Raw genomic sequence first — 26,208 nt, forward strand, 5'->3', positions numbered from 1 at the left:
GTCCAGCTGCGTTGTGCACCCTGCTCCCCCCACGGCCCACCCCTCGCCTTCTCCAGCCTCTGCCCTGCCTTACAAGGTCAGCCTGTCCCAGATGTTGGGGGCACGGGTGACAACCTCTCTGACAGAATCCTTCAGCCAAGGACGGGAGCTGGGGAAGCAGGGCTTTTCTTCCTGAACCTTGAGGCTGACGTCAGTGTTCCTCTGAGCGCTTCTCGGCAGGGTGAGGTCTCAGTGGGGAGAGATCACTCTCCGCTGATTGGCTGAGTGAGAGATGCCACCCCAGGGGCACCTGTCTGCAGCCAGATTGGCCCTCATTCTCCTGCTCTCTCCCCACCCAAGACAGGGCTGCAGACTGGAAAATGGCCCCGGTGTCTTCCAGAAACTGTCCTGAGCACAGAGGAGAGGTGTCATCCTTGGGAGGATTCCTTGCTCTGACCTCAGCTAGCTCGTGCTCCTAGTTAGGGGTGCAGCGGGGCAGATGGCGGCTGAAAGCTGGAAATGACATTCTCAGGAGACCCGCCACGCATGCACCGCCCCCAGCGCCCGGATGGTGCCCTTCCTGACCGTCTCCAGCTCTTCCAAAGTCCCTGGCACCTCCAATCACAAACTCTCACAGAGCCTCGGGCCTTCAGCGCCTGCCGTGCCCTGTTCACGCTGCCCACTGCCGCGCACCCATGAGCCCCAGGCCCTCCCTGCGCTATCACACAGCGCCCGCGCTCTGTAACCGCCTCCCGAACACACAGAAAACATGCTCGTTGTCGTTCTAAGCGTCCCCAGTGTGATTTATTGCCATCATCACAATATTTTGTTTGGAGCTGTAAACCTCCAGACATAAATCAAGTCATTAGAAGGAGTGACGTTTAATCCTGCAGAAGATGCCTCGGTGGGCTGAGCGCTCTCACCCGGCTAGCGAGTCATTAATTCTGGGGAGCACGGCCTACACGCACCTCCGCCGACAGCCCCTCATCTGCACCACACACAGGCGTGGAAAGCCGAAGGCACAAGCTGGGCTGCTTTTGTTTCTTGGAATTACATATTCACGACCGCAACGACAGGCCGGGTAATCCGGAAGATGGGAGGGTCTTAATTCCGCAGGAAAAGCACGCAGCCGGGTGGGGTGGGGCCGTCTCCGAGCCTGTGATGCCGCCGGTGGGACTTCAAAGGAAGCAGAAAAACAGCGAAGGACCAGGACCGAAGGACCGTCTCCAGCTCCTTTCAAAGAGACCCCCCCCCACCTTCGAGCAGCCATTACACGGGATCACGCTCTGTTTGCAAGGCCAGTGGGTCTGATTTCCAGAAGACACCTGCTGAGCCTGCAGGGAAGGTTCAGAGAGCTCAGACAGTGCCTTCTGGGAACCCGGCACTCCGGCCCCATCCCGGCAAAGAGCACTGGGCTCCCAGCAGATGGGGCCTCTCATGGTTAAGGAGACAGCCCCCGAAGACGCTGGAGACGGGAGGGGACCGAGGGTCTCAGCTGAGAGGTCGCCTTAAAGACTTCGGCAAGTCCTCAGTGCACATGACAATTGTGAAAACGCTGGATGACATTTGCAGGGTTTGGTTTTACTTAATATTCCTGTGCTCAGAGCTAACAAGGGCGGTGTCATGCGGCTCTGTGTTGGCTGTGCTCTCCAGGACGCTGGAAGGCGCGGAGCGGGGCTGCCGGCTGTGTCGGGACAGTTTTCACCGCCCCCCCCGCCCCGCACTGTTGCCCGCTGAGGGCTTCGCTCTAGGAGCCTCACTCAAGTCTTGTGTCTCTGGGTCAATGGGGTCTGACTCAGGGTCGGGGCTTCTCCCCTACAGACGCCTCTGTCCCCCTGGACCCCCTTGTGACCACATGTGGGTGGAGAGACATTTTCCTACCCTCCCCCTCACATCCTGACTCCCTGAGTCCTCCAGCCCTCCCTCCCCTTCTCATCTCCCCGCACCGCCTGAGCTCAGGCACCCCATTAGGATGGAAGAATCCTTAACCAGTTTTGCCCTTCCTTCAGGCGTTACTCTTACCTGGGCCATTCCTCAGTTACCTCCAGAAAGACGTTGAAATATGCAGCTGCCAGGGTCCTCCATCTTCGCTCTGTCATGCTGTCTGTCAGGGCCCCAGAACTGGTCCCTTCCAGGAGCCGGGGGCTGTGAGTCTAGTCTGTGTGTGAGTGTGTTGTGTGGGTGTGGAGCCCAGCCTGGCACACTGCGGTCGGGCAGTGGGGGGAGAGGATGGCCAGAGCCAAGGGCTGGCCCGCCAGAAGGGAAAGGAGGTGAGTCTTGGCTAGATGTCCAGCAACGGTGGTGTCCCATAGAGTCAGCACCCACCAAGGCCAAGGTTACTGCTATGCTCCAGGCCTTGCCCCTCCCGACATTCAAGGCCTCGCCTTGGGAGTCACATCTCCCTGCCGCTATCCAGGCCCTCGGCAGGGATGTGATGGACTGATCGCCAGCTCCCCCCGCCCCCCCCCCACCCCGTGCTCCAAGCACTGCCAGGCTCACCCTCGCAACCTGTGGGTCGCCAGAGGCTCTGTTCTGCTCAAGGGCCCCCCGGGGGGATCCCTGAAATGCAGCTGCAGTTCAGCGGCCTCCGTGGTACTGGGGGGCCTGGAGCTGCAGCTGCCGGGGTCAGGCTGGGAAGGAGGCCTGCCGCCCCGGCCCCTCTGGGCACAACTGGTGGGCAGCAGCCGTGACCACTGTGCACCGCCGCTGGGGCACCTCCCTCGCTGAGCCCCCTGGGCAGCCCCTCGGAGGTCCGCCTCCAGGAACCCGCCCCACCCACTCCTGGGGGGCCTGGAGTGTGCCCCTCAGGACAGAGCAGCTCTTGCAGGGGTTCCGGGGTGGCTGGGGACTGGGGAGCTTCCGGGAAACCCCGGCCAGAACGGATTTACTTTTGTGGCTCTCCGGGTATCGCAGGCAGCAGCTGTGACGGGCCTGACAGCCACAGGCCGGCTCAGTAATTGACGCCGCAGCCAGAACGACACCTCCCGAAGCCAGCCAGAGCTGGACTGATCATTATCTTGTGACTTGGCCACCACAGTAATGAGGCTGCCCCGGCGGCGGCGGCCGCTGAAGGCCCGACTGCGTTCCAGTGGTGAGGCGCCCGGCGCGGGCCGGCCGGTTGGTGCTGCCGCCACTTTCCCTGCAAACAGGCAGCCTCAGGCTCCAGCATGACTCACTCCTTTTTATTTCTTGGAAACCTCTGGTAGGAATTCACCAATACTTAGGCCAAATCAGGCCCCTGACAGCCACACAGGAGTCCCATTTGACCTGGCCTCCGTCCCCGGAGCCTGAGCCTGTGGCTCCCTAGGGTCCCTGCCCCTCCTCTTCCGCACCCTCCCCCGGCCCCAGATGGCCCCAGGCCGTGGAACGGGGCTCCTGCACTGGCGTCTGCCCAGCCCAGCCCTTTCTCCGTCCGTCTGCCCTCCGGACATCTACCCTTGGGAGACCCGATAGGCATCTCAAACCAGTGAGGATCTGCATTTCCCTCCCCTGGAAATGGCTTCATTGTCCTGCTGCTCAAGCCAGAAACAGAAGCTCTCTTATTCTGCTCCCAGGCAGTCCCCGAGGATTACTGACCCAGAGCTGGCTTGCACCAGCGGCCCACAGAGGCCCAACCCCGTGTTCACTAGCTTGAAATCGGCCATGGAAGACGTGTTTACACCACAAGAGTCAGCAGGCACTACAAGTCGGCCCTCCACACCGCCCATGGAGCCGGGGTTAAACCTCCGCCGGTGCCCGCCCTGCTCATTCTTCCCCAACCCCAACCATTCCTCCACCTGCCGCCGCGCCCACCGGCGTTCAGGCCCCATGCGTCTCCTCCCTGGACAGTGGCAACAACCGCTGACCACGCTTTCTGCTTCTGTCTTCAGCTCTTCATCTCAGAACGATCCTTAAATTCCAAACAGCTCCCAGCTTAAAGCCTTTTTAGACTCCCCTTGGGCCTCAGGAGATAGGATGAGGGGTCTTTGTCAGCACCGTAGGGCCCCCAGCTTGCTCCCCCAACCCCCAGCCCCAGGGTGCTACCATTTCTCCACACACTTCGTTCTCTCTGTCCCTCTCCTGGTGCAAGGTGATCTCTGCCAGGACTGCCCTCATACCCCCAGGTGCCGATTGTCACTGCCTTAGGGAGACCTCACCTGATGCCCCTCCCCTGTCACATGTCGCCTGCTGAGGCACCATGGGAGCCATCACACAGAATTGCTCAGTGCCTCATTTCTTCGCTAGACCAGAAGCTCCGCCAGGGCAGGGGCTACGACTGTCCCATTCACGGCCAAGACAGAGTCACCGGTGTGTAAGACTGCCTGGCACACGCAGGTGCTCAATCTGTGTGTAGAGAAGGGACAAACGGTGCTGGCCAGCAGGACTGTTTTCTGCGGCCTGCAGGGGAGGCAGAGATGGGCCGCCAGGGGGCGCCAGCGAGTGCCCTGAACCTCATGCTTCCTCCCCTGCATCAGCATTCGCAAGTTCCTGCTAATCCTCCCAGGCTCGCTTGTGTTGAAAGAAGGCACGAAGGTCATGAGCTGATCTAAGCCACGTGCCACGAACACAGACGTGAACATACGCGCTCCCCATCCGGTGCACGGCGCGGCACACGGCAGGATGCGTGCGCGGAGACGCAGCCTGTCGCGCCCCGTCAGTGTGCATGCCGTCCCTTGTCGGTTCCATGTGACATGCACACGTGGAGGTACAGTGCAGTGCTTGGCGCCTGGAGGGGGCGCACGACCCCTCTCCCCGAACATGGTAGGAATCACCCCAGGCTCCGACAGAAGAGAGCTTTGGAGCAGGCGGGTTTACCGGAGAGGGGGGTGGATGCTCAGGGATTACCCCCGCCCCCTCCCCTACAAGTGCTGGGCAGAGTGGTGACCGAGGAGCAGCAGCACAGCTGCTGGGCTCGCAGACCGGCTAACTGGCCGGCTGACGGCAGCGCCGCGCCCGCTCCGGCAGCTGAGGGAACGCACCGCCCAGGCGGAGCTGACAGCCAGCTACCTGGCTGAATCGTGGGTCCTGATCACGGAGGCGAAGGAATGGAATCGCTAAACAAAACAAGTGTGGTCAGAGCTGTCAGGTGCCCATCAGCCCGAGACGGGAGGGTTCCTGCTTCCCTCCTCTGCAGACGGGCCCCAGAGTCCCTGTGTCGGTGCAGGAGCTGCGCTCAGAGCTCAGCAGCTGTGAAGGTGACCCGGTGATAGGAACCCCAGGAACCCCACGGGCTTTCTGTGCCAGGCACTGTGCGTGTTTCATTTCCACATCTATGGACCTGCAAGATGGGTATTTTTATCCCATTTTACAGATGAGGACACTAAGGGTCAGTGAACTCAAGGGATTTGTCCAAGGTCACACAGCCGTGCCCTTTTCTTTTAAAATACATGACCCCTTGTTCAAAGCTGAGACTCCCAGTGGAGTCTCCAGGAGGAGAGGGGAGGCCCCCGCTCTGGTCTGGGCTACTGTGTCACCTCACCATGAGTTTGGTGGTCTTCGAACAGCCGGAAAAAGCTCACCCACAGAGGCTGAGGCAGGAGGAGAGGTCCCATAGGGCCACCCACGGACGGCCCTGCCGGGGGCCGCTCCCGGCCTGGCCTCTGCCTCTCCCCGGGGTTCCACTCTGGCCGCAGAGCAGCCGGGAACGCTGTCTCCCTGCCCTGGGTCCGGGCCAGCAGAGGCGGGCACGGCTGTCCACGGAGCCGGAGCAGAGAATTTAATGAGTCGGATTTTCCTGTGATCACAAGTGAGAATTTAAGACCCTTCCGTGAGGCTTCTTCTATCTGAATTCTGTGCCTTGAGTCCAGGCTGCCCTCTAATTGCTGAGTGTGTTTAAACTTCAGTTTTGCATCTCATCTGCATAAATTAACAACCTGCCCAGAGGAAGGGAGGCAGCTCACAGTGAGGCATCAGAGGTCCACGAGGGGGGTTGCCCCTCAAAAAGGCAGAGCCTGAGGAGGAGGCGTGGCCACCTTGGGGCCCCAGGCCTGGCCTGGTCCCCCACAGATGGCCGGGGGGGGGGGGTTGCCAGGCAGATGCGCCGTGGATATGACCACACCGCCTGGGTGGCGTGCACGGGCTGCCGGGCCGGCCTGGAGAAGCTCCTCCAGGGGATGCTCTCAGTCCAAGCAGCGCCAGCCTTTCCACAGGCATTTATTGAGCTCCTGCTTTGTGCTGGGCACTTTGCCAGACTGTCCCACACAGACAAGACGTGGTCCTTGCCCAAGAACATCGAGATCTAACATGATCTACTGGTCAGCTGGGGACCCGTTTTCTTCTCTGGGCTGTTCCTGCCCTGCCCCTTAAAGCCCTTCGGAAGTCACCTCAGCCCTGTTATGGGTTGAACTGTGTCCCCTCCCCCAAATTATGTTGAATTCCCAACCCCTGGGACCAGTGAGTATGACCTTATAGCGTCTGCAGATGTCATCAAGTTAACATGAGGTCATTAGGGTGGGATCTCACTCAAAATAACTGGTGTCCTTCGAAGAAGAAGGACAGTGACAGGCACACACAATGCGAAGATGGGGGCAGAGGCTGGTGGCCACAAACCAGGGAATGTCTGGGACTTCTAGAAGCTACTAGAAGCTAGAAGAGGCTGTGGAGGGACACGGCCCTGCTGACACTTTCATTTCGGACATACACCCTCCAGAACGGTGGAAGAGTTAAACGTTTGTCATTTTAAGCCACCCGGTTTGGTGGTGCTTTGTTATCGAAGCCCTGAGACATTACTACACCCCGTGCAGTGGTTAGTTTTGTGTCAACTTGACCAGGCTGTAATGCCCAGATGTTTGGTCAAACACCAGCCTAGCTGTTACAGCGAAGGTACGTTTTTTAGATGTAAAGAATATTTAAGTCCGTAGACTTTGAGTAAAGCAGATTACCCATAATGTGGGCGGGCCTCGTCTAATCAGTTGAAGGCCTTAAGAGAAAAGACCAAGGGCTTCCAAGGAGGAGAGCATTCTGCCTCTAGGTGACCCTCACACTCAGCCTACAGCATTGTCTCTTCCCTGCATCTCCAGCCTGCAGATTTTGGTCTCGCCAGCCCCCACGATTGCATGAGCCAATTGCTTAAAATATGCCCCCCCATATATATGTCTGAGCCATGGAGGACGAATTGAGCCCCTCATTCAAAGCCCTTCTGCACTCCCTGTGGAGTGGGCCTGGCAGTTCCCTCAGGGCTCTCTCCCCTGACCCAGTGAGCAGCACACCCTCCTGGCTGTTTCTCCGGCTGGCATCCCTGCCTCACACCTTGTGTCTCAGCACCACCGCACGAGGACCTGTATGCTGCCTGGCCCTGCCAGCTGCCCCACGGCGCGGAGACCGTGGTCACAGCACACCTGCCGGGGGGAGCGGCTGCTCTGAGCAGGGCCGCGCTGCTCATCCACCGGACACACCTGCCAGGAACTCTGGGGTCAGACCGAAGCCTGCAGTCTGTATCTCACACATGAGGGACACCAGGACGCCGGGGGGCATCGTTCTCAGTGCCGTCCCTGCCCAGGCTGGCCCGAGAGCCCTGAAGTTTCCTGGCCTGATGGGCAGCAGAAGCAGACCTGTGGATAGTAGGGACAGATCGTTGTGACCACGCAGACACAGCCATCAGGAGATCCAGGGCATGAAGGAGCCATGGAAACACAGTTTGGTGTACTTCCAGGACCCAAAGCTGCACAGAGCAGGGCCTGTGGACTCACACCCACGCCCCGCGGCCCTGCCGGCCCCTTCCGTCTCCCACCTGTTCCCCTTTGCAGCTCTGACTCCTTCAGGACAGCCCTGCCTGCCCCCAGGCCACAGCATTCGGAGTATCTGGACGCTCCTCCCACTATCAGGACTTGGGACTGAGATTTGAGCAACCAGAATCGCAGTCACTGTCCTCAAACACGGTCACCCAAGGGTTCGTGTGATGTTTCCAGCCCTTTCTAGGGACTTGGGTCCAGTTTTGACTCATGTCAGTGTCACCAGTCTATACAGCCTGACCCCCCAGTGGGTCCTGGACATCAGAGATTAGGGCTTTTGAATTGAACCCAGCAGGTGTCTCTCCTGTGACTCAGAGAGGAGGAGACGGCAGCTCACGTGACCATGAAGGCCCGCCGCAGCGCTGCTCCGGACCCAAGCGTCACAGCCTAATTACGAGAAACTGGCCACGCACACCGTCCCCAGCCTTTGCCTCTCCTTGGCAGGTAACCAGCAAGCCTCCAGCCAAACACTCACAAGAAAACCCTCAACCAACGACGAGTTCACAGTGTGGGGTCCACTTGGCCGTCTCAGCAACTCACGCCTTGTTTATTCTCACCCATGCTCACTCTTACTGTAGAGCGTGTGTTTCGACCACTCTGCAAATGTCATCTGTCCAGAAGGAGGAAGAGGTTGTTTTTCTCTTACTGTGCAGCGGACGGAGCTGCCTTACAGACTGTTAACATTATGTGGAAAGGAGAAGACAGGTAACTCAGACGCTGAACATGGAGCATGTGCGTGACCGGCCTTGGGATTCCTCTGCTGCAGAGCGGGGGTGGGGGACAGCGGAGGCATGTGGCAGCCCTGGTGACGTCAGATGGACAAGGACGCTGGGGGGGTGGCTTGTGTGGTCCAGCCAGCCCACTGCTTCTCTCTGATGGCATGTTCATTCAAAGGCTTGGGAGGGGCTGGTGGTGGTTATATTTAGCCAAGTGCCCCCCTCACATAAGTCCCTCCCATGGCACTCAGTCTGGTGGCTCCTGGTGGCAATACATACTTTCATGGGTGCAGCAGACGTAGGACCCTTAGCTGCCCTCCCCTGGTCACTCCACAGAGCTGTCCGGCATCCTGAAGTGTAACCATCAAGGCACCCAAGGCTGCTGGTCTTCACCTGCTCAGAGCTAGGGGTGATTTTTGTTTTGGCCTTTGTCCAAGCAGTTCGTGGAAGAGTAGCTTCCTCCACAGAAAAAGTAAGGCCAGTGGGCCTCTGGCAGGGGAGAGCCTGTTACATCTCCTTCATTAACTTCCTGTCTTTCTTCCAAAATGGCCCATGGAAGAGGGTCCGTCTTTGCCAAGTGAGTTGCAGTAAGTTTAAAGGCTGGGGACAGACAGCTCGTGGCAAACTCGGGCCCACGTAAGATCTGTTGTTGGCTTTCCCACAAGACAATTATTCTTTCCAAAGGGGACAACTGCCGCTGAGATGACTTTACTGGGTAAACATGGCCAAGAGGTCAGGGGCTCCCCCAGCCGTGGGCTCTGTCCAGCAGGGACGACCTCTCCAGCCTTCGAGTGGGCCAACCTCGAAACCCCCTCGGGGCTCAGCACCCTTCGGTCCAGTCTGCACGGGTGAAATGGGACCAATCCCGCAGCCCGCCACCCTCCAGGCCGTGAGGAGGGCGCCAGCGGGAGGTCACAGCTGTGAGGGCTGACAACTCCGTGAGCGCATCCTTGTCCGGCTCCACCGGCTGGCAGGTGCCTTTGGAGTCCCACTCTTGCCCAAATCTGGCATGACTCATTTGCTCTGGAAAAGGAATATAAGTAAGTGCCACCGTTCCTTGACAAGCTGACAGGATTGACAAGCAGAGTAAATTCCCGAACCTGAGACTCTGAGGAGGAGATTTAGCAGACCAGCTGCCATCACCAGGAGAAAACAATTAAGGAAACCCAGCAGTGTGGAGGAAAACTGAACGCGCGGCGAGTCCCTTCCGGGGAAGGGGTCTGTGATCACCAACTGCAGGAGGAAAGCCTCATGTGTCAGAAAGAAAGAAGTTCAAGAAGCTCAGGCTGGAATGAGGGGGTGCAGGGTAGGGGCAGGGGGTCTGGCAGGGGGGAAGTAGGCTCTGGGAGGAGAACGGGGCGCTGGTGAGGGACTCAATTTGAAAAAACTCCTGTCTCAGGGTCAAGTACCCACTGCTTGCACCCCATGCCCCAAGAGGTGCAGCCAGTTCTATGTGGAGCTCCCCCTCAGCTCCGTGGTAGAGTCTGGAAGCCCTATTTCAGGGCTCCCCCACCTGTACACATTTTGCGCATAAGCTTGGGCATGCCTAGGAAGGTATGGATACTCTGTCCTCTGCCCGGGGAAGGGCACACCCCTGCTCCCAGCCCGAAGGGATCAAAGAGAAATACTGCAACAAAAGAAATATGCAGCCTGCTCAGGTTCCACCTTTGTGCCACTTTTGGAACTCGAAGCATGTGTACTTTCCAGCCCAGGCGTGACCTCACGTCCCCACCTCCTCAGTAGCTGGCGAATGAAGGAGACGTACAGGCACATCCTCGGACTGACCAGTATGAGGTCAGAGTCATAGCAACGGCTGAACCTGTAAGACGACCTTGCGGAGAAATCGGGAGAGTGCCTGGCTCAGGGACAGAGGACCTGGACGTCCTCTCAGCAGCGGGGCTCCAGGCACCGGACCGATGCCACGTATACAGAGGTGGCCGGGAACATCTCGCGCACACACAGCCCAGAGTAGCCAGAACAGGTGTGCCCCATTCTGCCAACTGGAAGTTCAAGTCTTCACTTGTGTAAAGGCTGGCTGGTTCTGATCGTGACTGTGGCCTTTGGCAAAGCCTCAGAGCAGAAACAGCCACTTCCAATGCAGGAGACCTAGAAGAGCCCCTGACGCCTCAGTGGCCAGACGGGGATGGGAAAGGAGGCCAAGACTCCAAATAAGTTCCCCCAAAGGAAATCCTCATGTTCTCCTAGGACTTCCCTCAATGTGAACCAGCGTATGAAGCAGAATCCTCTCCTCTGACCAAAGGCTCATTTCTCCAGCTCCTGTCATCCTGGGTGACCTCGGCCCCCACCGAGCTAAATGGGAGGGGTGACATTGTGGGGTGCAGTCAGCAATGCACTGATCTGTCTCCATCTCCCTCCAGTGCCAAGTGCTTGCCAGACAATCACCCCATGCCTGGGCCCTGCTCAGCCCTTTGGGGGAGACCAGGGTGAGCAGATGTGGCCAGCTCATACCAGAGCCCCAGGGCCAACTGAGTTGGCCAAAATTTCGAAGTAGATACCCAGGTTAGAGGACTTCCCAGAGCAAGTGGGGAGGCACTCATTCAAGGGAAGGTGTGCGTTCCACTCCCCGGCCTGTGTGTGCAAAGGTGTGGATGTAAGTGTGTCGGACTCCAAGAACAGAGAGTCCACATCCACTAGATCAAGGGCATAGAAAGGACGAACAGAGCTTTCCGTGGCTGGATGACAGTGTGAGTTGTGTGGGGGCGCGGGGCAGTCTGTGAGGTTCCTAGCTGTTGCACTGGGCAGATGTGTGGGCACACCTGGCCAGGACACCTTTTGAACCTTCCCGGTCACATCGGGAGGTAGGATACTGAGGAGTCATCAGCTGGGCACCTGTGGGGCCGCATCTTGCTGCGCCCTCATTTTCCACGTGGGTAGGGGAGTGGAGGGGGCTCACTCACACTGACCCATGCCCACTCCTCTCTGCCCCCTGAACTGCCTTTTCGCAGAGCCCATTGCTAGTGCCCTCCAGCCCAGGTGTCCACTGTCAAGAGCCCGTGAGCAGGTCCTTGGAGGCCATGTGGTACTTCTGCCGCTAATCCTGTCCTCTCTGCTTTTCAGGACTAAAGTTCAGCATCAGGCCACAGCAGCCCTACAACGTGAGTTCTGAGAGTCAGATAAATCTCAGCACCGGCAGCCTGGGGAAAGTTGGGGAGGGCAGGGGAGAAAATTTGGAGCTCATGTTGAATTCGTTCTTGGAAAGAAAAATGTGCCCAGACCCTCCCAAGATCCTTGGGAACAATGCCCAGGGCTTTGGCCCCATGGATTTCCCTCTCCTGTTGGATGGCGGCTTTGGACTTGGCCTCACAGAGGCAGTAAATTTGAGCCACCGCCTCAGCCGCCAGCCCCCTCCCCCCCCCCACCATCGGCTCGCCTGGCCAGGAGGATCCTGGGAGGCCTGCGCCATCTTGTGGCTGAAAAGACACCTGCGCCTTTCGCCTCAAGGCCATGGCCAGATAGGGGCGGGGGGCCTTTGGGGACTGGACCAGAGGGGTCATATCCCACAGGGTCAGTTGGTCTCCTCCTTCACCCGGAAAAAACTCAGGCCACACAGTGGGCAGGAAGCCCCTCCGTTGTGAGCGCCTGACCTGTGTGACCCTCAGTGCCCAGCTGTCCTGTCCACCCTGATAACTGTTTCTCTTCTTGCCCCAGGATCTCCCACCAGGCAGTTCCCAGGATGGTGACTTGAAGCCACCTACGGAGAAGGTCACCCGAGACTTGTCCAGCCGCGCCCCAAGGAGCCTCAACCTGCGGGTACCGGACCGGCCTCAAGCCGCCCTAAACATGGGGGCGCGTCTGCGACCCCGGCAGCGCCGCCGACGGCTGCTGATCAAGAAAACGCCTGCCGCGGCAGCAGCCGTCCCGGCCAGCAGCTCAGCCGGTGCCTTTGTGCGGCCGGCGCCCTGGGCCGTGGATGGCCACGGGGTCACCCTGCACCGGAGCCAGCAGGAGCGCAAGCGGGTGATGCGCGAGGCGTGCGCCAAGTACCGCGCGAGCAGCGGCCGCAGGGCGGTCACGCCGCGTCACGTGTCCCGCATCTTCGTGGAGGACCGCCACCGCGTGCTGTACTGCGAGGTGCCCAAGGCGGGCTGCTCCAACTGGAAGCGGGTGCTCATGGTGATGGCCGGGCTGGCCTCGTCCACGGCCGACATCCAGCACAACACCGTGCACTACGGCGGCGCCCTCCGGCGGCTGGACACCTTCGACCGCCAGGGCATCCTGCACCGCCTCGGCACCTACACCAAGATGCTCTTCGTGCGCGAGCCCTTCGAGAGGCTGGTCTCCGCCTTCCGCGACAAGTTCGAGCATCCCAACAGCTACTACCACCCTGTCTTCGGCAAGGCCATCCTGGCCCGGTACCGGGCCAACGCGTCTCGCGAGGCGCTGCGGACGGGCGCCGGCGTGCGGTTCCCCGAGTTCGTCCAGTACCTGCTGGACGTGCACCGGCCCGTGGGCATGGACATCCACTGGGACCACGTCGGCCGGCTCTGCAGCCCCTGCCTCATCGACTATGACTTTGTAGGCAAGTTTGAGAGCATGGAAGAGGACGCCAACTTCTTCCTGAGCCTCATCCGGGCGCCGCGGAACCTGACCTTCCCTCGGTTCAAGGACCGGCACTCGCAGGAGGCGCGGACCACGGCGCGGATCGCCCACCAGTACTTCGCGCAGCTCTCGGCCCTGCAGAGGCAGCGCACCTACGACTTCTACTACATGGACTACCTGATGTTCAACTACTCCAAGCCCTTCGCGGACCTGTACTGACGGGCGGGGCCCGCGGGCCGTGGGCAGCCCAGCAGCACCCGCTCGCCTGTCCGCAGAGGCACCCCGCTATCCGTGGTCCCTCACCCGGGAGCTGAGAGGTACCCAGGGCTCAGGGGATGTGACGGGCCTTGGCGGCTCCGTGCCGCGGGCCCGAGGTGGAGGACAGAGGCCTGGATGGGGACGCTGGCCCTTGTTCCATACCCGTTTCCTCACTCCTCGACTGAGGAAGACGCTGGGAGCTGGGCAGGACCCCAGGAGGCCTGGCTGCGCACACCCAGCTCAGCCAGGAGTCGGGATGACCAGGGAATTCTGAGGCCTGGAGGACAAGGGCCCCAGCGGTAAGGGATTTCCTGCAGTCCCTTAGCCATTGCCTTGTACCAAACCACGTGGTTTGCAGCTTTTCTATGACCCGGGGTGGGGGGAGGTGCCCTTGGAATGAGGTTCCAAATAAAGTACATGGTTTCCAGAGTAGCGGTGTGTACGCTCTGTGTTGGTGTGGGACCGCATGGACCCTTCCCCAAGCTGTGGGGGCTCGGTCTCCTCCTCGGGACAGCCGGAGCCGGGCACCTGCGAGCCCCGCCCAGGGGAGCCGGGTGGGCGTGGCCTGTGTGAGAGGGGTGTTCCCAGTCACCTCCCACTTGGACTCCTGAGGCCAAGCAAGACTCCATCAACCAGGTTCTCCGTTCTCAGTACCAGCACACTCATCCCGAAAGGTGAAAATAGACCTGTCCCTGTGGAGGCCCACTGGGGTCCCTTCTTGTCACTTTGCAGGACCCCCCTGAGGACTGCCAGGGCTCTCTGGGCAACCCACTGGGGTCAGAGGGGCACTGCACGGGAGTCTCAGTCGGTGTGGCATTTCCAGGCGGGGGAGCAATGCTATTTCTCTCCATAAGCAGGGCTTTATCTCTGTCATCTGCAGACCCCGTGACCTTGGCGTTGACCCCTGTCTCCCTTGAACCCTGGCCCCATTCACCTGACCAGACCACCTTAGAGCGTTCAGGACTGCCCACCCCTGGGGACCACGTTCTGGGGGAGGAGCAGGAGAAGCCCAGGGGGGTGTGGGGGGACGTCTCCAGAAGTAGACATTTTCACACACACAAGTGGCTCTGAGGTGGTCAGAAGCCAGGGTGATTCCTGAAAGGCCTCAGAGAAAGCGTGCTGGGGCTTTGAGCGTGGCTGGGGCCGTGCCTGTTGGGGCGTCTTGTTTGTAACAGAAGCTGCTGCCTGTTCGTAAAGGTCTGTGTGTCAGCCCGCTGGCGGCACGGCCTTCTGACTCTCCGTGGGTCCGCCGCTCTGCCCGGGCCCAGGGGCAGGGGGCATGCCGCTGCAGCCCAGGCGGGCTCACACACGCGTGTGCGGCTCCACCACCATGCCTCCGCCAGGGGCTCTGGAAACTTCTAAAAGTGGGACGGGAACTGAGGCCGCCTCCCACCTGCTTGGGGTCACATGCATCCAGGAAGCCCGAGCAGGGTGATCCCCCTACCGGGTTCCAGCTGGAGGGGCTCAGAGAGCTGAGGAGGAGGCTGTGCTCAGGGCCTGAGGGGCTCTCGGTACGGAGGTGGGGGGCAGACGCCTCGATGGAAGTCACCTCGCACAACTGGTGTCTGGTCATGAATGCCTTTGGTGAAGCCTGCGGCAGTGTCACCATGTCATCTGGTCAGCAAGGGGACACCCGGGAGCCCGGCTTGGGCAGCCTGAAGGGCGCCTCACTCAGTGCTGCTGCTTAGAGACAGTTCGGGTCACCATGGGACCATGTGCCCACAGTGTGTGTGTGTGTGTGCGTGCGCGTGTGAGTGTGTGTGCGAGTGTGTGTGTGTGTGTGAGAGAGAGAAAGAGAGTGTGTGTGTGAGTGTGTGTGTGAGAGAGTGTGTGAGTGTGTGTGAGAGAGGGTGTGTGTATGAGAGAGAGCGTGTGTGTGTGTGTGAGCGTGTGTGTGAGTGTGTGTGTGTGAGAGGTGGGGGGGGTGGGAGCAGAAAACGACACCCTGGCCCCTGCCGTCACTGAGCCCACCAGGCCTGGGTTGGGCAGATGTACACACACAACACGCCCATCAAAGAGGGCCTTTCCTTCTGGGTGGTGACAGTTCAGGCCATGATCACGCTGACCGCCAGACGGCCCCCCACATGCCCTTCAGCTGCAGGCCAGAGGCCCAGCCCTGAGGCCACCCGGGCACACCCTGAGGCAGGTCTGAGCCCCAAGCCTCATGTGGCCTCCGGGCCTGAGGACAGCAGACTCCACTGCCCGCACAAGAAAGAGTGTGGGTGTTTCTTTGGGGCTGTGAGTGTGTCCGTGTGGGTGTTCGGGTGGGCGGGCAGTGGGGTGCGGTGGCTCCCCCTGGGGCCTGTGAGCCCCAGAAACCCTGGAGTCCCCCGGGACAGGGGCCGTGAGGCCCAGCCAGGTGGTCAGGGGGAGACTCGGGCACCGCTGGCTTCCTCCCCACAGGCCTGGCTGTGCACATGGGGGCCCACGACAGACGTGGTCAGGCAGAGGCGGAGAGACAGTCTTCCAGCACCCACGTCCCCTCCTGGGCCTTTGCCAACTTCATCCTCTGGGCTGAGCCCACTGGAGGGGCTGGGAGCCCCAAGAGAACCCCAGGGCTGGGAGGCGGCCTGCCCTCGCCCCCCAGCTCCTCCAAGGCCTTTTCTCCCTGAAAAACACCCATGGCTCATCCAGGGGGTTTCTTCCTGATGTCTCCCCACCACCCCAGAGCTGGGCACTGAGGGCTCAGGGAGACCACGGGCCCCAGAACAGACCCAGTAGGCTCTGGGGCCTGGGGGCAGGTAGAGTGGGGCCAAACAGACTGAAGCCCTCTCTGGGGGCCCGTGCTGCCGGCACAGTGATGCCGGGCAGAGTGAACACGCACCCTGGACAGACTCCCGGAGCCTCCCCTGGGGTGGGGAGCAGAGGGGTGTGTTAGCCCTGCTGCCCTTGTGGATGGCCCCACTGCTCAGGCTGGGGGGCTGGCGGCAGAGGCGAGGCAGCGGGGGAGAGCAGGGGGGCCCTGAGCATTGCTCCATCCTGTTGGCCCAGCCTGGCCTGGGGGTGAGGCCTGTGTCAGCTGCGCCCTGCCTTCAGGGGGCCCAGAAGCGCCGTTATGCACAGCTGTCTCAGCTGTGAGCGGGCAGCTGAGGGTACCCAGGAGTCCGGCTGAGGCTCCTGTCCCCTCCCTCACCTGTGGGCCTGTCTCCTGAAGGGAAGGGGAGAGAGTAGGCGGCAGGGCGGTTCCCCAAAGCACATGAAGAAAACCTAGGGCAAGTGGCGAGGATCAGAGGTCAGAAGCGAGTCATTCCAACCCAGGGGTGCCTGGGACCTGCCAGCCTGAATCAAGTGCCATGGCGGGCCAGGCTGTGCTGGCCTCTCCCATAAGTGCCCCATATACCTTTTCCCAGCAGCCTTGACCCTGCGTACCTCTCCCTACTTTATAGGTGAGGAGGCTGAAGCCCAGAGAGGTTGCCAGAACTGCACAGCGACAGAAGCTGGAGCGGGGATAAACCCACGCGGTGGGGCTGGGACCCCTCACTCTGTGTCATCACCGCGCCTCCGCCCCCCACGACTGCGGGGTACCGGCTGAGGCGCTGGGATGACGCTGGTTTCCGCCGGCAAGGGCAGCACTCGGCCACGAGGTGGCGCTAGGTCCTCGCTCTTGAGCAGCGACCCGGGCTTCCCCAGCCCGCCCACGAGGTGGCAGCAACGCTCCGGCCGCGCAGCTCCAGGCGCGGTGGCGAATCCCCACACCGCGGGAGACCGGTCCCCAGCCTGCCCCGGAGTCGACCCGGCTTCTGCACTTTGTCCCCCGTGGAGTCATGGGGTCCTGCCTCTCCAGGTAACGCTAGGCAGACCCCAAAGGCCACCTCCGGAGAATCCCCGCCCTAACTCCAAGTCCGAAAACAGGCCCCGTCTGCCCATCCCAATCCCGTCCCACCTCACATGGGCCTAATGGGGCCCGAAGGTCCCGGGATTCTCTAGAAAGGACAGACACAAGGAAGACACAGAGCTTGGAAGGGCCATGTGTCACCAGGGGCGAGGAGGGAGCTGCGACTACCCTCGCCGGCTCCACTCCTGTCTCTGGCGGCAGGCTTAGACTGGGGGGTGCAGCCTGACCTGCCTCAGGACCTTGAACCCTGCCCCGCTCCCCTGGCAAACCCCACCCCAGCCAACCCCCCTCCAGCCTGACCACCTCACTGCAGGAGGAAGTGACAACTGTCAGGAGCACAAACCACACGGGGCCATCAGCAACCTGCTGTGTTCATTCTCTGGTCTCCCCCAGGGTGACCTCAGCACACATGCAGGTGCACACTCACGCAGGTGTGCCCCTGCACACACACACCCCACCCTCATGAACACACATGCAGACACAGAGACGCGGGTGCACGCACACATGCAGGTGCACACTCACACAGGTGTGCCCCTGCACACACACACCCCACCCTCGTGAACACACATGCAGACACAGAGATGCGGGTGCACGCACACATGCAGGTGCACACACATGCTTGTGAACTCACACCTACACACGCACACAGACCTGGGTGCGCATGGACACAGATAGACACCCACACACTGACGCAGACACACACAGAAAGGTGCACAGCTGATGGCGTGCCTCTCACTGCGATTAAATCAATAGCAAGGACCAGAAAGCCGCTCACTGTCTCTGTCGGGCTCTCCTCCCTGCCCTGTCCAAGCCAGCCCTCCACTCACTCCTGGGTCCAAGCCCTTTGTCTCTCCTTCGAGACACTGCTCATACACTCAGCCCGCCTTCCCCACCAACGACCCATCTTTAAAAGAGAAAAAGTCAGGGGCGCCTCCGAGGCGCAGTGGGTTAAGCGTCAGACTCTCGATGTTGGCTCAGGCCATGATCTCACGGTTCGTGAGTCTGAGCCCCACATTGGCCTCTGCGCTGACGGTGCCGGGCCTGTTGGGGCCTCTCTCTCTCCTCATTCTGCCCCTCTCCAACTTGTGTTCTCTCTCTCAAAATAAATAAATAAACTTTAAAAAATAAAGAAATGACAAAGCCGTAGCCCCAGGTCCCCTCCAGCTCTTGCTCTGTGTCACCTCTCGCCCAGCAAAATGTGTCCGGCTGCCCCACGCCCCCTCCACTGGCCCTTCACTCTTGAGCCTCCGCGGTCAGTCTTCCAGTCCCACCACCGGTGGAAAGAAATGGCTTACTTCTGTGTCCTCAACTATCCCACTTTCTGAATGTGACACACCGTCTCCACACGCCCCGGATGAGCTTGGCGGTCTCACACCCATATGATCCCTGACCTCCAGACCCCCACGAACAGCAGCCTAAACCTCCCCTGTGTCGGCAAGTGTAAGGGCACGTCCCTTGGAGCCCCAAATTTCTCCCCTGCAGGCCTCCCTGCCCCAGGCTTCCTAGCTCAGCCATCCACCCTTGCGTCAGCCTGACTCTCCCCTCCACACCCGTTGTCTCTGCCTCCTCCTGAGTCCGCATGTCGCCTTCCCCCTCCAGCGCTGTCATCTTAACTCAAGCCACTGGCACCTCCTGCCTAGGCTCCTGAAGCAAAAATAAACAATCATGGTATTAACAGGTTTACCAGGAGCTGCTCTCGGCATTGTATAGCTATTAGCTAATTTAATCCTTACTACAACCCTGTCAGCTAGATACAGGGCTCCTTTTTACAGATGAGGAAACTAGACACAGAGACACTGAGGAACTTGCCCAAGCCCACACAGCTAGTAAGAGGATGTTCCGGGATTCAAACCCTGGCAGTTTGGCCTTGGTGTCAGCGTGGAGGTCAGAGCTTGGCTCTCCTAGACCTATGTGGTAGATGGAGGGAAGGGGACAAAGATGGTGGTCCAAGGGAATCTAGGCTGGACAAGGAGGGTGCGGGAAAGGTGGGAGTTGGGAATCTGTGAGCTTGCGGATGCTGTGGTTTCCTGTGGCAGCAAAGGCAGACCGTGGCCGGGGGCAGGCTCGGGGGCTGGCCAGGATGGGCAGAGGGAAAGGTTACCGGACAGAGATGGCCCCAGTTCCAGAACTGGCAGACGAGTCATGTCCCACAGACAGACCCTCTTCACCTCCTCGGGGGTCTGAGGATGCCACCATCCTGTACCCGTTTTGTCACCCAACCCCATCAGATCACGTCCGTCACTTGGGACAGCCTGACTGTCTGCACCTACCAGACGGCTCAGCCCATCTGCCTGGGGAGTCAGCCTCTCCCTGGGGTGCGGAGCCCGGGAGCCGGGGGTGAGGGTGGAACCCCGCTGAGGCCTGCACCTGCCCAAGGGGTGTCAAGGGCGGTTCCGCGGACCCGGGGAGAGGAGAGCCTGGCGGCCGGGCGGGAAGGCCACGTTCTGACTCTGCAAGCCCATGTGCTGGATTTTACTTTTCCTTTTATTTATTTCTTCTTCTTAAATCCTGTTTCTCTCCCTGAGGCACCTAATCTATTATTTAACATTGGATTGTACGATTGAAACTCCCAGGCAAATTGAAAATTATTTGTGTTTGAGGTTTCAGGCATGAGGCTGAGGCAACCGTTTCTGGGAGATCCTAGGCGCCGGGGTGAAGAAGAAGACCCCGCAGCCCTGCCCCTTCAAGGGGCCGGTGGAGCAGGGGGTCCGCAGGCCCGCAGGCCCCGCTCAGCCCTGGCTCACCCAGACTCTGCAGCTCAGGAGTCATTAATCTCCATGCGGCATTTCGCCTGGGAAACGCTGTCAACACCTCCCACTGGCCAAAGTCCTCATAGGCCACGAAGGTGCAATCAGTCACCGCAGCCCCGTGCCCACCCCGGGGAAAGGCCTCGGTCACAAGAGAATTAATGACATGAGGACAAAGGCTCACCATCATTTTTCAGGGGTTAGGCTCTCCCAGAATTCCAGCCAGGGTTGCTGGCCTAATGGGGTCCCCATGAGTGAACCGAGGTGGGTGGGAACCAAGGGGCGGGGCTCAGGGTGGGGCTGAAGTCTGATTGGCTTTGAGAAAGGGAGAGATGTGTATATTTGCATAGCAGGAAGGACCACTAAGGAGGCCGGGAGGCCATCAGTTTGCCTCTATTCCTATGCTTCTGGGCCATCACAGGTGCGGGGTGCTGTGCGAGGCGCTCACCGCGAGCACGTGGTGACGGCACATGTGTTCTCCCGGCCCAGCACCAGGGCCCCGCGTCAGGGAGGACCGTGAGGCCCAGGGGCTCCCCACACAGCCCTTGGGCACTCAGGCAGATCCCTAGCGCTTCTATGGCCCCTGCCACAGGGAGGCCACACTGGGAGGGGCAGGGGTCACAAAGTACCGTCCTGGGCCAGCCTACGGCCAGCGCCTTCTGCAGGGGCTGCCAGGACCTGAGGCTGTGCCCCTCAGTCCCTCCCACCTTCGTGCGGTGACACCCACCCTCCACCCGCCCCATTATGTCCACCTTCCGCTCAGCTCCTGGACACAGAGTCTGGCGCCAGGACTGAGCCGCCACATGCACTTACCCATTTCACCTCCTGTCCTCCCTCCTGTGACCCAGAGCCAGGCCTGGGCCCAGCCGGGCCCCACGAGGGCCAGCAAGGGGCTCACGCTAATATGCTTCTGTTTAGAATGAATGTAACTATGCAACCCACAGAGGGTACGCCATGTTTGCAGAGGCTTCTGGAACATGTGCAAGAGCTTATATCACACACATTTGTGCGGACAGGCACACTCACACCCCTCAGTTTTCAAGGAGGGGATGTAAAAGCCGCATGTTTAGACAACAAGGGCAAGGACTGGAACTTGTAACAGATGGACCCTTCCGGTAACAAGTAGAACAAATCAGTGGCACCAAGTGCCCATGAAGGAGGCCCTTCTGAGGGCACACAGGGGGCAGCAGGACCTCAGAGCCTGGGACCCGGAGTGCCACAAAGGCTTTTGCTATTGGATTCCCCTCCCCCACCGTGGGATGGTTTATGCTTCTCTATCCCATTAGGACCCACTTCCTCTGCTCCTTCTATGCCTACGGCAAAAAACACAGGTGGAGAGCTCGCTGTGGGCTCTGCTTCCCTGGGAGGACTTGGCCCCTCCGTGCCCAGTCCTGACCCCAAGGGACTCTGACGGCCCTGCTGAAATCTGTCCTGAGAAACCCCAGGCAGGGGTACAAGAAGGTGTGTGGAAAATGTTCACGGAAGCATGATGTGAATGATCACAGGTCTGCAAGCAGCCTAAATATCCATGAGCAGGGAAATGATGGACGCAGTGTGATCCAGCTCTGGCCACCAGATCCATTGTGCCCATTTAACTAGGAAAGGAGTACAGGTCCCTCTTATTCACACAGCAGACCCCTTCTGAGTACCTGCTGTGTGAGTCCCACATGCTCAGTGGGGAGGACGTAACAGTGAGCAAGAGCAGACCCCCACTCAGGCTACCTGGGGAGACTGACTCTAATGAAATAGTCGCACCCAAAGGTGTAGCATCAAGACTCCCAAAGAGCTAGGAAGACAGCCCAGACGTCGAAATCAGAGGCTTCCCAGAAGAGGTGGCAGTGGAGCCAAGCTGAGGACAAGTGGGGGGATGGGAAGAACATGTGCAAATATCCTGTGGTGAAAGAGTCTATGAGCAGACAAAGGACAAAAGGAGGTTGCTGGGGTAGGTGCCATGATGTGCCCCCCAGGTCCCCTTGAGGGAAAAACACTTCCGGTCTCTGGATTGCTGCTGGCAGAAGACCCACACTGCCAGGCCTCTTAAGGGATCACCAGGCTAAAGGTCACATCACTCCCCATGACCAATCAACATGGAAGTAAAAAGACCCTGTGTCCACACAACAATTCTGAAGGGGTTATCCAGTTTCAAATCTCCACATGTGTAGGCAGAGCAATGGCCCCCCAAAGACGTCCATGTCCTAATCCCCAAAACTGGGGAATGTGTTGGCTTGCATGTCAAAAGAAATTTTGACACAGATGGATGCATGGATGCATGCTGATGGCCTCCCGGCCTCCTTAGTGGTCCTTCCTGCTATGCAAATGTGACCACGCCTCTCCCTTTCTCAAAGCCAATCAGACTTCAGCCCCACCCTGAGCCCCGCCCCTTGGTTCCCACCCACCTCGGTTCACCCATGGGGACCCCATTAGGCCAGCAACCCTGGCTGGAATTCTGGGAGAGCCTAACCCCTGAAAAATGATGGTGAGCCTTTGTCCCCATGTCATTACTTCTATTGTGACCGAGGCCTTTCCCCGGGGTGGGCACTGTTTGCACCTTCGTGGCCTATGAGGACTTTGGCCAGCGGGAGGCATTGACAGCGTTTCCTATGATCAAGGATCATGGGGAGATGACCCTGGATTACCCAGGTGGGCACGATGTAACTCCCTTAGGGAAGGGAGACAGAGGGTCTGGGTCGGGGAAGGGACGGGACGACAGAATCTGAGGTCAGACTGACAGAAAACAGCAGCTGTGCACCAAGAGTTCAGGAAGCCTTTAGAAACTGGAAAAGGCACGGAAACACATGCTTTCCAGAGCCCCCAGACTTCTCAACGCCAAGTACGTGTTGTTTTTAGCCACTAAATTCATGGCAGAGTGTTACAGCCGCCAGAGAAAACTAACACAGCATCTTCTCCAACTTCTCCCTCTGCCCAGCCCCACTTTCTTCCCCTCCGCTCCACCCATGTGGATCCTTCCAACCTTCCCTAGCAGGCCTCTTGCATGCTAATGAGATGCGGTTCCTGGGAAACCCCTTCGCCACCGGGGCACCCCACAGAACAGTGAGGCCCAGTGTTCTGAGAAAGCAGAAGCTGGGTGGGGTTTCGGAGCAGGTTCGCCCCTCCTGGCTGTCCGGCGACAGGACCAGGCCGAGCACAGGCTGTCATAAAGGGACCGGGCAACTGACAAAACCTTTGCCATTGGTGGATCGGGATTGTTTTGCCCACGGAAGGAAATGCAGTGGTACTTAAGAAATCATCAGGGAAAAGTGAAATCAGTGAAATTAGGTGGCTGTTGCCAAATTTGGTTAACACTTTGATAAGAGATACAAGGCTGAGAGCGGTTAAGAGCTGAGTGAGCGACTGTAGAACCTAAGGGGGTCCCCGGTCTCCCGCAGCAAGAGGGTCGGAAAGCTGAGGGCCTTGGAGCAGCCAAGTTTCAAAGAAGATTGAACAACCTCAGCAGGTCTGCTGTGCCAGGGTCATGCTCTGGTTGGGAAAGAATGGCACTCTGACATTTCAGATGGGACATCTGAGCTGAAGCCCCCCAAAGTCTTAAATTGCAAGATTGCCTTGAGCCCTTGGATCCCGCAGAAAGTGGGCCAGTCATCCTTACTACGGACTAACGCTCCCCTAGTCTTTGAAAAGAGCAACGTCTCTGCTCTGAAAGACAGTGTGCGGCTCCTCCAAGATCTGCCCCGTCTCTCCTTCCGGCCACTAGACTTGGAGCCAGGGATCAAGTCACAACATAGCTAGGCCCGAGAAGTGCCGGGTTTGATAAGGAAGGGACATAACTACAGTCCAAAGGAGCTCCAGGGCCTGTAGCCCACAGGTGCTGGCAGGAGCCAGAGAGCCCAGGGGGGACTGGATCCTGAAGAGCTTGGTCCAAGATCACGTGACGGGGGCGGGGGGCAGGGGGGGGAGGGGGAAGCACAGACACTAAAATAGGGTTGGTGAGCTTATCAATATAGAATTCAGTATCCTAGCAAGGGCTGCCAGACACGGGGCGGAATGTTGCAGAGGTGTGAACAAAGAAACACCCCAACTTGTGTGTTAGATGGTGGAAAAGGGTCTCAAAGGGCATTACGAACGCTGGAGAGAGTGCAAGGCCCAGGAGACAGTAGAGACCTGCTCATTGGGAAAGCCCTGGAGCCATGCTGTTTGCCAAAGCAAGGGGGGAGGGGCGGCGGTGCTGGCTGGAGATGCACCAGCCTCACCGAGGGCGGGAGGTGGCTCGCTTCTGTAGGCCAGGGCTGCTGAGGGGAGAGGCTCTCCGAACCGCAATGAGGGCAAGGGAACCCCGACCCGAGAGGGCCGGAGGTGGATCCCGGTCAGCAGCACGGTGGCTACAGCCCCTGCCGGGCCTGGTCAGGCCAGCGAGGAAGCTACAGTGGCCGGGGCTGTAGACAGGCCAGGAGCCAGTCGGTAGAACAAGGTGCTCCCTGGGGGCAAAACTAGACGGGAAGCCAACCACAGTGCTACTCAATCGGAACAATCAAAGAAATCAAGAATGGATAATCAGGAGCCTGAGGGTAATCCTCCCAAAAAAAAAAAAAAAAAAAAAAAAGCCCAGTTCTGGTTGTAAGCCAGTGTTCAGGCTAGGAATTCAGTGATTGAAAGAGAGATGAAACCCCCAGAATGAGCCTATAACCCCAGAGCAGCTGTATCTAGGAACCATCCACCTAGCTGTATCCCCAAAACGTGCACTGGCGGAACAGGACACCCAAAGGAGTCTAGGACTTGATATTGATCTGGTGAGATCTGATGGGTCACGGCAGCCTTCCTTTACAGTGGGGCACACAGAGCCAAATAACAAGTGGAATGCCGGCCCAGGTCTGGCCTACAGTGGGCCCAGCGGGTCCACGAGTTCACCCACTGCTCACGTCCCTACTCCCCAAACGTGCCATTAGAACAGACCTGCTTAGATGTCACAACTCCCTCGTTGACTCTTGGCCTGCGGTGGGGCGGCCTCGGAAACTGCCTTCTGCCCACTTCCAAGATAGGAAATAAAAAATCTTATTGCAGGGGCGCCTGGGCGGCTCGGTGGTTAAGCACCCGACTTCAGCTCAGGTCATGATCTGGAGGTTTGTGAGTTCAAGCCTTGCGTTGGGCTCTGTGCTGACAGATCAGAGCCTGGACCCTGCTTTGGATTCTGTGATTTCCTTTCTCTTTGCCCCTCCCCTGCTCATACACTGTCTTTCTCTCTGTCTCTCTCTCTCTCTGTCTTTCTCTCTGTCTCTCTGTGTCTCATAATAAGTATTTAAAAAATTGGGGGGCGCCTGGGTGGCTTTAAGTGTCCGGCTTAAGCTCAGGTCATGATCTCACAGTTTGTGGGTTCCAGTCCCGCATGGGGTTCTGTGCTGACAGCCCAGAGCCTGGAGCTGCTTCAGATTCTGCATCTCCCTCTCTCTCTGCCCCCCCACGCTCATGCTCGCTCTCTCGCTCTTTCTCTGTCAATAATAAGTAAAAACGTTAGAAAAAAAATTTTTTAATTAAAAAAAAACCACTGCATCCAGGGGCAGGGGGAGGGGTGGCAGATATTGGAGTTACCCCTTGGAACTTAAAGGACCCAAGGGTAATGCTCTTCAATATAGCTCCATTGAACTGTCCTGGAGGACAGACAAACTCAGCCAGGCAGTGGTCAAAATTATAGTTGCTGTGCCAAACATGGTATCCTTGCTAGTCCAAATTATCATGACCTCAGTACATGGTCTCTGGTCCTTGATCTGGAAAATGCATTATTTTCTATCCCTGTCAAAAACAGGGGTCAAAACCAGCCTCCCTTCAGTGGGAATGGGTACCAGTATTCATTTACAGTCTTGCCCCAGAAATACAACTCTGCAGCCCTCTGCCCAAGCATGGGCCCAAAAGATCTGGACTGGCTAGACGCCCTGAGGAATGTCACATCCCACATCTGTCTGCCGTGTCAATGGCCTCATGCCAGTCGGAATGAATGGGCAAGAAGTGCCTCGTGCATTGTGGCCATAGTGAGACCCATGCATATCAGTAAAATGAGACCCTCTCTTATCAGTAAAACTGTTAGGAGCTGCAGTGGTCTGGGGCATTCTAGGACAATCAGGGCAAAGCACAAATAGTGGCATCGTGTACCTTACCTCCAGGAAGGAAGTCCAGTGCTTGGTAGATCTCTTTGGGTTCTGAAAACATAGTTCACGTATAGGAATACCCCAAACCACATACCGGGAGACATGAAAAGCTATCAGCTTGACTTTAGTCCAGAGTAGGAAAGGGCTTTGCAGCAGGAAGCTGTGCTACAGGAGGTGCCGGCTCGGGCTCTATGACACAGAGGACCCTACGGTACTGGAGTATCAGTAGTAGGAAAAGACACCATGGAGAGTTGTGGGCAAATCCCACGGAGAGAATTATAATGCAGACTCTTCCGGCTCTGTCACCAGGCC

At 58.8% G+C, this 26,208-nt stretch overlaps 1 protein-coding gene across 3 annotated transcripts in view; it reads left to right on the forward strand.

Moving 5' to 3' along the window:
• The window catches only part of CHST8 (carbohydrate sulfotransferase 8), a 121,637-nt gene extending 107,983 nt beyond the window's left edge, over positions 1-13,654 (forward strand). For all 3 annotated transcript variants that reach the window (XM_029926351.1, XM_029926352.1, XM_029926349.1), the window contains 2 exons: positions 11,483-11,520; positions 12,074-13,654. In XM_029926351.1, coding sequence (XP_029782211.1) covers positions 11,483-11,520; positions 12,074-13,183 — 1,148 coding nt within the window. In that variant the 3' untranslated portion in view covers positions 13,184-13,654. The remainder of the gene's footprint in view (positions 1-11,482; positions 11,521-12,073) is intronic.
• Positions 13,655-26,208: the final 12,554 nt, after the last annotated feature.

Source organism: Suricata suricatta, chromosome 16, assembly GCF_006229205.1.
Source record: "Suricata suricatta isolate VVHF042 chromosome 16, meerkat_22Aug2017_6uvM2_HiC, whole genome shotgun sequence".
Classification (NCBI taxonomy): Eukaryota; Metazoa; Chordata; class Mammalia; order Carnivora; family Herpestidae; genus Suricata; species Suricata suricatta.